The sequence below is a fragment of the Salmo salar genome, chromosome ssa02 (assembly GCF_905237065.1).
Source record: "Salmo salar chromosome ssa02, Ssal_v3.1, whole genome shotgun sequence".
In the NCBI taxonomy this organism is placed as follows: domain Eukaryota; kingdom Metazoa; phylum Chordata; class Actinopteri; order Salmoniformes; family Salmonidae; genus Salmo; species Salmo salar.
The window spans coordinates 19,246,190-19,260,134 of record NC_059443.1 but is presented as its reverse complement, the minus strand read 5'-3'; the positions used below and the strand labels follow the sequence as shown (position 1 = coordinate 19,260,134).

The 13,945-nt window shown below is 44.2% G+C and overlaps 1 protein-coding gene across 1 annotated transcript in view; it reads left to right on the top strand.

Moving 5' to 3' along the window:
• Positions 1–264: 264 nt before the first annotated feature.
• LOC106595728 (integrin alpha-10) overlaps positions 265–13,945 on the top strand; it is a 49,728-nt gene continuing 36,047 nt past the window's right edge. The window contains exons 1-4 of the mRNA XM_045699045.1: positions 265–1,297; positions 8,928–9,039; positions 9,404–9,513; positions 9,656–9,744. Of these exons, the coding sequence (XP_045555001.1) occupies positions 1,246–1,297; positions 8,928–9,039; positions 9,404–9,513; positions 9,656–9,744 (363 nt within the window). The 5' untranslated portion in view covers positions 265–1,245. The remainder of the gene's footprint in view (positions 1,298–8,927; positions 9,040–9,403; positions 9,514–9,655; positions 9,745–13,945) is intronic.

Sequence of the window (13,945 nt, the reverse complement as noted above, 5' to 3'; positions counted from 1 at the left end):
GAAATTTAATTGAGAGAGAGAGAGAGACAGATATAATTGAGAGAGAAATTTAATTGAGAGAGAGAGACAGAGATATAATTGAGAGAGAGAGATAAAAAGAGAGAGAGACAGAGATATAATTGAGAGAGAAAGAGACAGCGATATAATTGAGAGAGAGATAAAAAGAGAGAGACAGAGATATAATTGAGAGAGAGAGAGACAGAGATATAATTGAGAGAGAGAGATAAAAAGACAGAGAAAGTCGTTTGGGGTTTTCAAAATGCGAACCAGGCGCGCGCTGAGAGAGAGGGACGCGCGAGGGAAGGAAGGTCTCCTCGCGCTGGAATAAAAGCGCTACTGATTGATGTTCAGGAGTAAAACTCCACTATTCAGAGAGGGATTCAATCGCTATAAATGAGGGAAAACGACGAAAAAGAGGGATATAACCAACCAGAAGTGTGAAAATTGAAACAGAAAAGTTGTCAAGAAAACCCAAACATTGATTTACCTCAAATGGTTTGGTTGAAAGATGAATATGGGCACTTTCTTCGGATACTTTTTGGAGCGTCGAGCCAGGAGGAACTTTCAGCAATAGAAAAGTAAACTATTTGACAGATAGTTAGGCCTATGGGTTTTTCTTTATTGGAAGCAATTAAACATGCATTTGTTAATCTGTTACGCATTGGTGAAGGTTTAACTACACTAAATTTGACTTTTCTTCGGGACAGGTGTTGGTTTTGAGCTGGAATCTGTTGTTTAGTTGTTTTTGACTAGTTGTTTAGACATTTGAGGTGTTAGTTGCGCACAGGTTAAGGTAATAATTTATGTCACATATTCAGGCCCAAAAATATTTAGATAGTTTAGGCTACTGTTTGTCAAAAATAAAATAAACCTAGAACAACCTCTGTTTAATTCATTAAAAAGCTGTCAACATATCGTTAAACCTGATAGCGATTACAGCAACAGACCATAACTATAGTCTGTTTTTCCCTCAATAATATGTGAAGCAGGGTTGTCGGAAGCAACACAACACGGTTACATTACAACGCGCCCAAGCAATACCACTGGAACTGTGTTTTTACGGTTTTCACGGTTCCCCGGGGAATACAGCGAGTTGAAAGACGGCGCGTGTGTTCGCGTTGTTATGCCGGAGCACTGAATTTAAACGAACTCTAGAGCACTGAATTTAAACGAACTCTATGGAAATTAAATCCCAAGTCTGGAACAGAAAGAGAGATAACACGAAGCCCTTCCATCCTTTACAACATGGAGCTGCACAAATACCTGCTACTCCTCAAGTTCATAGTTCTCCTCAAAGGTAAGTTTGTAACCAGTGTGAGTTTTCACGTTGTCTATCATCTCAACCTCTCTAGAGCTGTTTTTTTTCTCACGAATACCTTTAACCCTTGACCCCGACCTTGACCCTTTTACAAAGTCACTTCAATGACAGCATTTTGACAGTTTAAATAGCCTATACAAACATGTTCATGAATATTAGGCATTTTCTAGTTCGAGATTCATCAGTGTATTCGTTATCCCAATGGCATTGTAGGACCTACAACCTCTGCAGAGAAGTCTCTGGACCTTTATGGCACAGCCAGCTAATGCACCTACAGTACATCATAGGTCCTAGAACATAAACACTGATCCTGTAAACCAGTTGAAAGACCTCTATAACCACGACAGTGTGCAGGGTCATTCTCTATACTGAGACTTGGCCCAGCTATTTACTGTGTAGGCATACAGCTGTTTCCCTGGTTCCCCCCTGCTGCTGCTCCCCTGTCCAACTGTATGATATGGTCATCAAGTTACCTACTGGAGCTCCCTCAGTGGACTCACTCCTTATCTTCAAACAACCATGAATAATGAATAATGGATTATATTTATACACAATATGGCTTTTCTCTAAGTCTCAAAGCTCAAAGAACTTGAAGTTTAAGTGATTCACCTAAACAACTGCAGGCATCATTCTCTTAAGGTACAAAGGCTGAGGCAGGGATATTTAGAAAGCTCCATGTAGCCTCCCTGTAGGCCTACATCATGTGAGAGGTAATGCCCAGCCACTGTCATGGGGTCTACACCTTTATGGTACAAGAGGTTTTCCACTTTCACCTCTAACCACAGGGTTGCTGGTTCAAACCCCATTTTGACTGCCACCTTAATCACTACATTGGTGGCAGAAGTGGGATTCTGCAGTCTGGCCTTTTTTGCCCTCCTGCAAGGTTTAACTGTACAATATGGTAATTAGCTTACATAGCTTCCTCAATGTGTAGGGCTATCTTCTCTCCTGCTGGTTGCTGGATAACCCCCCCCCTGAATTGCTACACTGGTGCCAGTGGGAGGGTTAGACCTAAATTCTATCAGTAATATCCATCTCTCCAGAATTCACCTAGAAGCTCCAGTTATAGTAATACGGTATTTCCGTCAGACGAACCACACTCATTTTCACGCTTGTTAATGTCGACTACCCCACCTCCCAACCCCTGCATGTTACCTCTACCATAACACACCTCACTCACTGACTCCTGTTAGACGGCAGGAGAGCAGAGAAAATACTATTATAGTTTCACCAGGAATGAGTGTTGACACAGTCGATAAGCAGGGAGTAAATTGCTACGTTACTGTGCAGTGAGTGGCCATGAAAAGAATGAAGATATGGTATTATTAGACAGGGCAGAATCACGGTAATCTATTGCAAGGCATGATACAGTAAAGCTAGACCCTGTAAGATTTCTTGCTGCTATTAGCAACCTCCATCCCACTCTAGTAGAGCATGTTGAGCGCCATGATGATCCTGTTCATAAGTATGTCCACAGTGTATAACACTGTAATAAGTAGGCAGTAGACATCTTACTTAAAGGTGGGGTGTTTAGAAGTAGCTTTTTGGATCTATGTATCCATACACTGAGTGTACAAAACATTAAGAACACCTGCTCTTTCCATGACATATACAGACCAGGTGAATCCAGGTGAAAGCTATGATCCCTTATTGATGTCACTTGTTAAATCCACTTCAATTAGTGTAGATGAAGGGGAGGAGACAGGTTAAATAAGGATTTTTAGGCCTTGAGACAATTGAGACATGGATTGTGTATGGGTGCCATTCAGAGTTTGAATGGGCAAGACAAATATTTAAGTGCCTTTGAACGGGGTATGGTAGTAGGTGCCAGGCGCACCGGTTTGAGTGTCAAGAACTGCAGTGATGCTGGGTTTTTCACACTCAACAGTTTCCTGTGTGTATCAAGAATGTTCCACCACCCAAAGGACATCCAGCCACCTTGACACAACTGTGGGAAGCATTGGAGTCAACATGGGCCAGCATCCCTGTGGAACGCTTTCGACACCTTGTAGAGTCCTTGCCCTGACTTGAGGCTGTTCTTAGGGCAAAAGGGGTGCAACTCAATATTAGGAAGGTGTTCCTAAAGTTTTGTACACTCAGTGTTATTTCTGTATAGGATCCCTGTATGATGTCAAACATGATCTGAGTGAGACCACGTACCAGTCCAACACAACACAACACTGCTGTCTGTTCAGGCCACGTACCAGTCCAGCACAACACAACACTGCTGTCTGTTCAGGCCACGTACCAGTCCAACACAACACAACACTGCTGTCTGTTCAGGCCACGTACCAGTCCAACACAACACAACACTGCTGTCTGTTCAGGCCACGTACCAGTCCAGCACAACACAACACTGCTGTCTGTTCAGGCCACGTACCAGTCCAACACAACACAACACTGCTGTCTGTTCAGGCCACGTACCAGTCCAACACAACACTGCTGTCTGTTCAGGCCACGTACCAGTCCAGCACAACACAACACTGCTGTCTGTTCAGGCCACGTACCAGTCCAACACAACACAACACTGCTGTCTGTTCAGGCCACGTACCAGTCCAGCACAACACAACACTGCTGTCTGTTCAGGCCACGTACCAGTCCAGCACAACACAACACTGCTATCTGTTCAGGCCACGTACCAGTCCAGCACAACACAACACTGCTGTCTGTTCAGGCCACGTACCAGTCCAGCACAACACAACACTGCTGTCTGTTCAGGCCACGTACCAGTCCAGCACAACACAACACTGCTGTCTGTTCAGGCCACGTACCAGTCCAACACAACACAACACTGCTGTCTGTTCAGGCCACGTACCAGTCCAGCACAACACAACACTGCTGTCTGTTCAGGCCATGTACCAGTCCAGCACAACACAACACTGCTGTCTGTTCAGGCCACGTACCAGTCCAACACAACACAACACTGCTGTCTGTTCAGGCCACGTCTCTGTCTCCTCCTGCTGATCCCGAGGAATGAATGAGGAAGGAATGTATTGAAGTCACCGTAGTCGGACGCTGTTTGTGGTTAGCCTGTACTACACTTCATTACCTGTTTGAGACATGCATGTGTGTGTGTGTGTGATGTGTGTGATGTTGATGGTTTGAGCAGGCCTCCCCAGTGTGTTAACCAGGCATACCAGGACTGTTATCTGCTCTGTTATGCTTTACTGAGATGTAGAACACAGGTGTGTGTATGGGGCGATAGCTTGGGAATTCTTTCTCTACTCTCTCTCTCTCCTCTCCTATCCTCTCCCCAGTCGTTCTCCTACACAATCTCTCTTCTCCCAATCTCTCTCTCTCTCCTCTCCTATCCTCTCCCCAGTCGTTCTCCTACACAATCTCTCTTCTCCCAATCTCTCTCTCTCTCTCTCTCTCCTCTCCTATCCTCTTCCCAGTCCTTCTCCTCTTCCCAGTCCTTCTCCTACACAATCTCCCTGTCTCTCTCTTCTCTCTCCTCTACCAATTTCTTCCCAGTCCTTCTCCTACACACTTTCTCTTCTCCCAATGTCTCTTTCTGTTTCTCTCATTGTTTCTCTCTCTTCCCCCCCCCCCCTCTTACTGTCCATTATATCTCTTTCCTTCTCTGTCTTTCTTTCTCACTCCCACTCTCTTCCACCCCCATACCCCACTAGGGACTGATAGAGATGGGAACAGAACATGATGGAGGTGAGTCAGAGAGCAAGAGAAATGGAGGTGGGGGGGGGGGGGATAGAGTGAGAAGCCTTGTAATTCAATGAATACTAGAGAAACAGAGAGGCAGACACATACTGTGGTCATCATTGCATGGCCTACCAGAGACGACCAAAGTATAAGCCAAGAGGCCACTGCAACAACAAGAGATGAAGAGGAGAGGAGCAGATAAAGAAGTGGACAAAATAAAATGATGGGAGTGAGTAGTAGAAAGATTGGTAGATAGTTTAAAGTAGAAAACGTGTGTGTGAGAGAGAGAGAGAAGCTGTGATAGAGAGACGGTGGTCCATTTGAAATGCCATAAATCAGAGCCACATGTAGTCTCCATACTTAACACACGTCTGTGGTCAGGCTGCCATTCATCTGTAACACACGTAACACTGTACTGTCAACTCCACTGACCTGTCATCCCCGAATACATACATCATTCAGTAGCAGTACACACAAACGCACACACACACACACACACATAGCAGCAAGAGCATCGCGAGCCGATCGTGTGGTTGAACAGAGAGAGGAATCTGAATCTGGACGGGGTTTGGCTGCATAAATGTTTACAGTCAGTTGTTATGACGATCCATGGTCAGACAGGCTGTGGTACAGACCCATATAACCCAGCTGAAAATGAGAGAGGAGCAGGAGAGGAGGAGAGGAGGGTGGTTTGGTGGTGAGGGTGAAGAGCCGGGGAGGGGGTACAGGAGGAAGAGGAGGATGAAAATGGGATGATTTGAGTGGAGAGCGGGGGTTAAGGTGGCGGGGGGGAGGGGGTGGGGAGAGGAGAGAGGGGTGAAGGGGTCTTGATAATGCGACGGACAGTCTTTGAAACATATGAGAGGTGTGTGTGTGTGTGTGTGTGTGTGTGTGTGTGTGTGTGTGTGTGTGTGTGTGTGTGTGTGTGTGTGTGTGTGTGTGTGTGTGTGTGTGTGTGTGTGTGTGTGTGTGTGTGTGTGTGTGTGTGTGTGTGAGATGCCCGGCCACAATTAAAGAGAGTTGAAGTGATTAAACAGTAGAGATGTTATGATGTCACATCAATGAAAGAGAGGCGCAGGATCATGGTTACTGTATGGGAGAGGCATGGCTCCTATAATCAAGGAAATTCATCTGGAGGGAGAAAGAGGAGGAGGATGAAGAATAAGATGGAGGGAGCAAGCAGCGAGAAGGAGGAAGAATAGGGGGAAACAGAGAGAAAAAGAGAGTAAACATATCCAGTTACTTCTCACAACCCTGCGGAATTCCCTTCTGTTGGTGGTGTGTGTGTGTGTGTGTGCAAGACTTTGTGTGTTGGTGGTTTTTGGTAGCGTGTTTTGTTCACCAGTCTGCTGGTGAGTTCTGCACTATAAAAAAGTCTAGTTGTTTTATCTAATTATTATGAAGTAACTGGTTCTACAGCCTTTTTAAGTTTAATACACTTTTCGATCAAAGTGTTACCTGAAATTAACATTTGTAGTTGGCACAAACTTAGCTCCAATTTACACAAAAACCTGCGCAAAAATTCAGTCAACTTAAAATGATGTGTTTGTTCATTCAACTAGAAATGATTATTTGGGCATCTTAATTAAGAAGGTCTGTGCAACTGATTACATTTAACATACAATGTTTTAAACTTCCTTGATTACTTTGTGCATGTTCATTTATACAGTAATTCATATTCAACATGTCCTCAACTGGGGGCTGAACTCACAACCTTCTGGTTCACAGCATTCCAATTGTCTTGCTACTCCACCATGTCTGTGTCAGTAATCAATTCATCTGACTATTCTCTCATCATTGATTTGAGTTACTTATTTCAGTAATTTGAGGATTTTCTGTATAGTAGTCTAATGTTGGTGGGCATAGTTCTCATTTTTATGTTTCTCCTTAATCGCTATGATAAGTAAAATCATTTTACTTGAGTACTTTTAACAGAGCTGAGATTTACTTTGAAGTGCAAAGTGTAGCAATACAGATGAACTCAATAATTGACATAGACACGGTGATGTAGCAGGAAGATTTGTGTCCTGTGTCCCAAGAGGTTGAGAGTTCAAAGCCCAGGTGAGGATGTGTTGAATAATAATTACTGTAGAAATTAATATGCACAATGTAATCATGTGTCAAATATGTCAGTTGAAAATATTGTATGTCAAAAGCATTGTTTATGTATGTGTAACTAATTTCAAAGCCAAATAATAATTTCTAGTTGAATGAACATGTGAGGTAAGTTGAGCAAACACATCATTTTAAGTTGACTATATTTTTGTGTACATTTTCAGAAGTTGGAGCTATGTTTTGGCCAACAACTTTTTTTAAGATCAGTTAATTAACACCTTGATTGAAAAGTTGAGTAAACTTAAAAGGGCTGTAGAACCAGTTACTTAAAGATGCACTGTGCAGAAATCGCTCTGCCATTTCCTGGTTGATAAAATTCGAATAGTTCGCCTAATTTCGCTTTGTGACAAAACAAGCAAGTATAGCGTAGAAAATCATTCTACCATCAATAACCAAAAATATTGTATTTTCAGCTGTTTGAAGCTGGTGTACAAAACAAAAGATGTAAAAACGAAACTTAAGAACGGGAAGCATAGAAATAGCGAACATAGAACTACTGCTTTTTAGACTTGCTTACAATGAGAATGACAGATCTATAACTCACATCTATAACTGTTACTTCGGGTCACGTCGGGTCACCCAACAAGTAACATATTGCAGCTATAAGCATTTTTTACAGTGTGTTGGTTAGGCCTGTATGTACCCTATGTTTGGGGTTCTAGCCTGGGTAACTGTTAGGTCTATCTCCATTGTGTTTATATGCATTACAGTTGGGGGTGTTTGCTAAAGTGTTCTGGTGTCTGTGAGTCTATTTTAGTGTGAAGGCACTCCACAGGTCTCCTCTCTTTAAATTACATCATCATAAAGAGTGTAGTGTGGCTTTTATTTTGACAGTTGGCCTGTGTGTTTCCATGTCTGTTTTCTCAGTCACACACCTCCCCTGGGCGAGTCAATGAACTATCCTTCTTCCATTCCTTTGCTTGCTCCGTCGCTCTACCTCTTTCTCTCGTTCTTCTGTACCTCTCTTGCTCTCTCTCTCTCTCTCTCTCTCTCTCTCTCTCTCTCTCTCTCTCTCTCTCTCTCTCTCTCTCTCTGTGTGTGTCTGTATAAAGGGCAGGTTTGTATGGTATAACAGGGAGCTACTTTACTACATAGTTTTTATAACCCACAACCCCTCTCCCTCCTTCCCGCTCTCCCCTTCTCTCCCTCTCCCTTTCCCCCCTAGACTGAACTCCCTTTTTCTTCAAAGGTCGTCTTTGGTCACCCTGTTTATCCTTCTCCCCTCCCCCATCTCAATTCAATTCAATTTAAGGGCTTCATTGGAATGGGAAACATATGTTTACATTGCCAAAGCAATGTAAACTCTCTCACTCCCTCTCTCTTTCACTCTCTTCATTTCCCTCACCCCAACCCCCTCTCTCTAGCTCCCTCTCTCCCCACAACCCCCTTTCTCCTCACATCCCCAGCCCCTTTCTCCTCACATCCCCAGCCCCTTTCTCCTCACATCCCCAGCCCCTTTCTCCTCACATCCCCAGCCCCTTTCTCCTCACAACCCCAGCCCCTCTCTCCTCACAACCCCTTCTCTCCTCACAACCCCTTCTCTCCTCACAACCCCTTCTCTCCTCACAACCCCTTCTCTCCTCACAACCCTCTCTCTCCTCACAACCCCTTCTCTCCTCACAACCCCAGCCCCTCTCTCCTCACAACCCCAGCCCCTCTCTCCTCACAACCCCAGCCCCTCTCTCCTCTCAACCCCAGCCCCTCTCTCCCCACAACCCCCTCCCTCCTTACAACCCCCCTCTCTCCTCTCAACCCCAGCCCCTCTCACCCCACAACCCCCTCTCTCCCCATAACCCCTTTTTATAACCTTCTCTCTGTTGTAATGTTCCCTCAGGGTTGTGTGAGTGTTTCAACATCGATGTTAAGCGGCCTCGTATCTACACTGGTCCAGAGGAGGCCCTGTTTGGTTTCTCTGTGCTACAGCATGACAATGCGGGGGACAAATCGTGAGTACCAACATCTGTATGTGTGTGTTTGTCAAAGGTCGAAAAGGGGGTGCTTATATTTGTCCTGTTTCATTGCATGTACAAGTGGGTAACCTGTATATGTACAGGTTATCCACTTATTGATGGCGACCCTGGAGCGATTAGGGTTCACTGCCTTGCTCAATGGCAGGCTACCTGCCGCCCTCCAGGCTACCTGCCGTCCTCCAGGCTACCTGCCATCCTCCAGGCTACCTGCCGTCCTCCAGGCTACCTGCCGTCCTCCAGGCTACCTGCCGTCCTCCAGGCTATCAATTAGTGTATCTGTAGTAGGATGCATTGATAAAATCCTCTTACCTGATTGGCTGTGTGTGTGATTGTGATGCAGGATGCTGGTTGGTGCTCCTTGGGATGGACCTTCCAATACCAGGAGAGGAGACGTGTACAAATGCATCGTGGGAGAGGAGAGGAGCTCCAACTGCACCAAAACTAACCTAGGTGAGAGACAACCACAGATCTAGGATCAGCTTACCCTCCGCTGATCCTAATCTTAACCATTAGGAGGAGAAACATTAAACTGACCATAGCTCAGCATCTAGGTAATGTCATTAACCATCTCTCTCCTCCCTCTCTGTCTCAGGTGAGAGCACGTTACAGAATGTATCTAGAAACCTGAAGAACTCTCATCTAGGAATGACCCTCAGTCCAGACTCACCTGATGGATTCCTGGTATGTTCTCTGTCCCATTGGCTGACTGGTTGACTGATTGATGAATTGATTGAGTCAGTGGGCTAACATGGTCTTGCGTTTGATCCTGGGTTACATTTGGCTGTAGGAACTGAGTCAGTCCTGGAGGGATGTGGTGGGGGTGAGAGGAGGAGGTGGTGTGTTTGTTTGGTATGGACTTTTCAATGAGTCAGCTGGGGGTGGCCATGTTTAGAAGGAATAAACATTAGATGCCATGTCTGTGTGTGTTCAGAATCGCCCCTCATTATAGGGCAGCTTTTCTTACCATACATTTAAGCACACACACACACACACACACACACACTCTGGGCCACGTTGTCTTAGCAGAGTCTTCTTATCCAGGTATTTCCAGATCTCTATGGTTACAGAGGAATTACTGGGTGGCTGTGCCAGCAAGCAGCCACTCCTGTGTGTGTGTGTGTGTGTGTGTGTGTGTGTGTGTGTGTGTGTGTGTGTGTGTGTGTGTGTCTGCCAGCAGTTTGCAGCTACTCTAGGTGCAGAGTCAAACACAGTTCCCTAATGCCAGGGCCAGACTACCCTGTTTTTGCGCGTGTGTGTATTTTAACCCCTGTGGTAGGGTCTAAAACAGGATCGGAATGCAGCTCCGGCCCTTTGTAATGACAGGCCTACCAAAAGCCATAGCAGCTCTCGCCCTCTTCTCCTTCTTTCCTTTCTCTCATCCCTCTCTCCCATCCCTCCCTGTGTCTGTACTGTAGCTGTGCTGGGGCCTTTGTAATGACAGACTCATGTTTTCTCTTTCCTCCCTCCCTCCTTCACTCCTTTCATTTTTTATTTTGTCTCCTAGTGTTTATGAATGTTGTTCCTTTTATCCTAGCTCTCCTCTCTCCCCACACTCCTCCTTTCCCTTCCTCTCTCTTTGGTTTTAAAGCCAAATAAATAGTATGCTTTGAAGACATCAATATTGTTATGTGACTGTTCTGCCTCACCTCATTCACTACAATTGGGATTAAATGGCTTTATTGGTCTGCTGCGTTCCAGCTCTGCTACAATACTCATGAAAACTGCCAACTGCTGGGGAAGGGCTACAAACTTTTTGTGGACAACTTTTACACAAGCCCTACCCTGTTTGCAGACCTGAGGAAGCGGGATGTGTGGGCTTGTGGCACCATTCGGACCAACAGAGTGGGCTTTCCGAAAACCAAGGTGAATGACATGCCTAAGTGTGCTGAGCGGGGTACCATGAGATGGATTCGCCAAGATGGCCTGCTCTTTGTGAAGTGGATGGATACCAGAGAGGTGGTCATGTGCTCCAGTATCCACAAGTCCTTCAGTGGAGATCATGTCGTCAGGCGTGTGAAGGACGCTACTGGGGCATGGACCACCAAAAATGTCCCCATTCCTGCAGCTATCAAGGACTACAACAAGGGCATGGGAGGTGTGGACCTGTCAGATGCGCTGATAGGCTACTACAATGTTCTCCACAAGACCATGAAATGGTACAAGACATTTTTCTATCGTTTCATTGACATTGCTGTGGTGAATTCCTTCATCCTTCAGAAGGAAATGGCTAAGAGCTGTGGAAAGACCCCCATCTCACAGCTAGCCTTCCGAGAGCTGCTCATCCAGGAGCTTGCTTGCTACAGCAAGTCCACTGCAGCACCTTCTGTCCCCTCTACCTCTGTCCCTTCTGCTCCTTCAACCAGTGGTGTTCACCTGCCCAAATTCATCTCTGCAGGCATGAATGTGACTCAGGGCAAAAAGGGCACAGGAAATGCCCCATCACCTGCACCACCTGCTCAGTAACCCTATGCTTTACAGCAGAAAGAGACTGCTATGGGCCATGGCACCAGCAGCACAATATTGTGTAGAGGACTGAGGGTCTTCACAATATTGTACATTATACATTGAATGTGTGTAAATAGTTACCCTTGTTAGTTATAACTTTTTCAAATTTTCATATTTTAAATTTTTTTGGTCATTTTTTTGTGTGTTAGAATATAATTTTAGTATTTTGTATATAGTTATTTACATCAAAATGTATCACTGTACCAATTCGGCCACTTGGGTACATTTGGGCAACTTGTGTGGGACACCTGGGTGACTAAATGCTCAATGTCATGTAGCTCACTCATTCCTGAAGATATCTGTCTGAAACTTTTCTCAAATACTGTTGCCCTCTTATATTCTGCATTGACATTATCCCCAGCATCATATCTGAATGTTTGGCTGTTCTTGTTCAGTTGAAAGATGATGCAACAACAATAAAAAACAGAAAACGTATGTTTATTTCCTTGTATTTTCTTCTACCAGATCTATTGTGTTATATTCTCCTACATTCAATTCACATTTCCACAAACTTCAGCATTTCGTTTCAAATGATACCAAGAAAATGCATATCCTTGCTTCTGGGCCTGAGCTACAGACAGTTAGATTAGGGTATGTCTTCAGGCGGAAATTGAGAGAAGGTGGGGGTTATCCCAAAGAAGTTAAAGTAATGTCTGTGAGTATAACAGAACTGAAATGGAAGGCGAAACCCTGAGGACAAACCACCCCCCCCAAAAAAAATGTTGGGGAAAAATTTGCCAGAAATTGTAGTTTTTCTAGGTGGCTCCCATTTTGGCTGTAGTGTTTCAAAGCGCGTGAATGAGAGCGCATTCTTTGGTATTTTTCTCCGGTAAAGACAATAACGATTCTCCATCTTAAATGTATTTGCGTATTAGGGTACCTAAGGTTTGATTATAAACGTTGATTGACTTGTTTGGATAAGTTTATTGGTAACGTTTGAGATTCATTTTGTATGCATTTTGAAGGAGGGAAACCAAGTGGATTATTGACTGAAGCGCGCCAGCTAAACTGAGTTTTTATGGATATAAAAAAGGACTTTATCGAACAAAAGGACCATTTGTAATGTAACTGGGACCTTTGGAGTGCCAACAGTAGAAGATCCTCAAAGGTAAGGCATATATTATATCGCTATTTCTGACTTTCGTGTCGCAACTCCCTGGTTGAAAATTATTTGTTATGCATTTGTGTGCTGGGCGCTGTCCTCAGATAATCACATGGTTTGCTTTCGCCGTAAAGCCTTTTTGAAATCTGACATGGCGGCTGGATTAACAACAAGTTAAGCTTTATTGTGATGTATTGCACTTGTGATTTCATGAAAGTTTAATATTTATAGTAATTTAATTTGAATTTGGCGCTCTGCAATTTCACCGGAAGTTAGCTAGCGTCCCACTAATCCGCAAGAAATTAAGTTTGGGTCAGCCACAGTGGTCAGTTATTCTGCCACTGTGTACTCTCTGTTTAGGACCAAATAGCATTCTAGTTTGCTCAGTTTTTTTGTTGATTCTTTCCAATGTATCAAGTAATTATCTTTTTGTTTTCTCATGATTTGGTTTGGTCTAATTGTGTTGCTGTCCTGGGGCTCTGTGGGGTCTGTTTGTGTTTGTGAACAGAGCCCTAGGACCATCTTGCTTAGGGGATTCTTCTCCATGTACATCTCTTTGTAGGGGGTGGCTTTGCAATCAAAGGTTTGGGAATCACTTCCTTTTAGGTGGTTGTAGAATTTAACAGCTAATTTCTTATTGGGTATCGGTGTAATTTTTCCTAGAAGGTCAGCATCCCAGAGTCGCCTCTTCACTGTTGATGTTGAGACTGGTGTTTTCTGGGTACTATTTAAGGAAGCTGCCAGTTGAGGTCTTGTGAGGCATCTGTTTCTCAAACTAGACACTCTAATGTACTTGTCCTCTTGCTCAGTTGTGTACTGGGGCCTCCCACTCCTCTTTCTATTCTGGTTAGAGCCAGTTTGCGCTGTTCTGTGAAGGGAGTAGTACACAGCGTTGTACGAGATCTTCAGTTTCTTGGCAATTTATCACATGGAATAGCCATCATTTCACAGAACAAGAATAGACTGACGAGTTTCAGAAGACAAGTCTTTGTTTCTGGCCATTTTGAGCCTATAATCAAACCCACAAATGCTGATGCTCCAGATACTCAACCAGTCTAAAGAAGGACAGTTTTATTGCTTCTTTAATCAGGACAACAGTTTTCAGCTGTTCTAACATAATTGCAAAAGGGTTTTCTAATGATCAATTAGCCTTTTAAAATGATAAACTTGCATTAGCTAACACAACGTCCCATTGGAACACAGGAGTGATGGTTGCTGATAATGGGCCTATGTAGATATTCCATAAAAAATCTGCCATTTACAGCTACAGAAGTT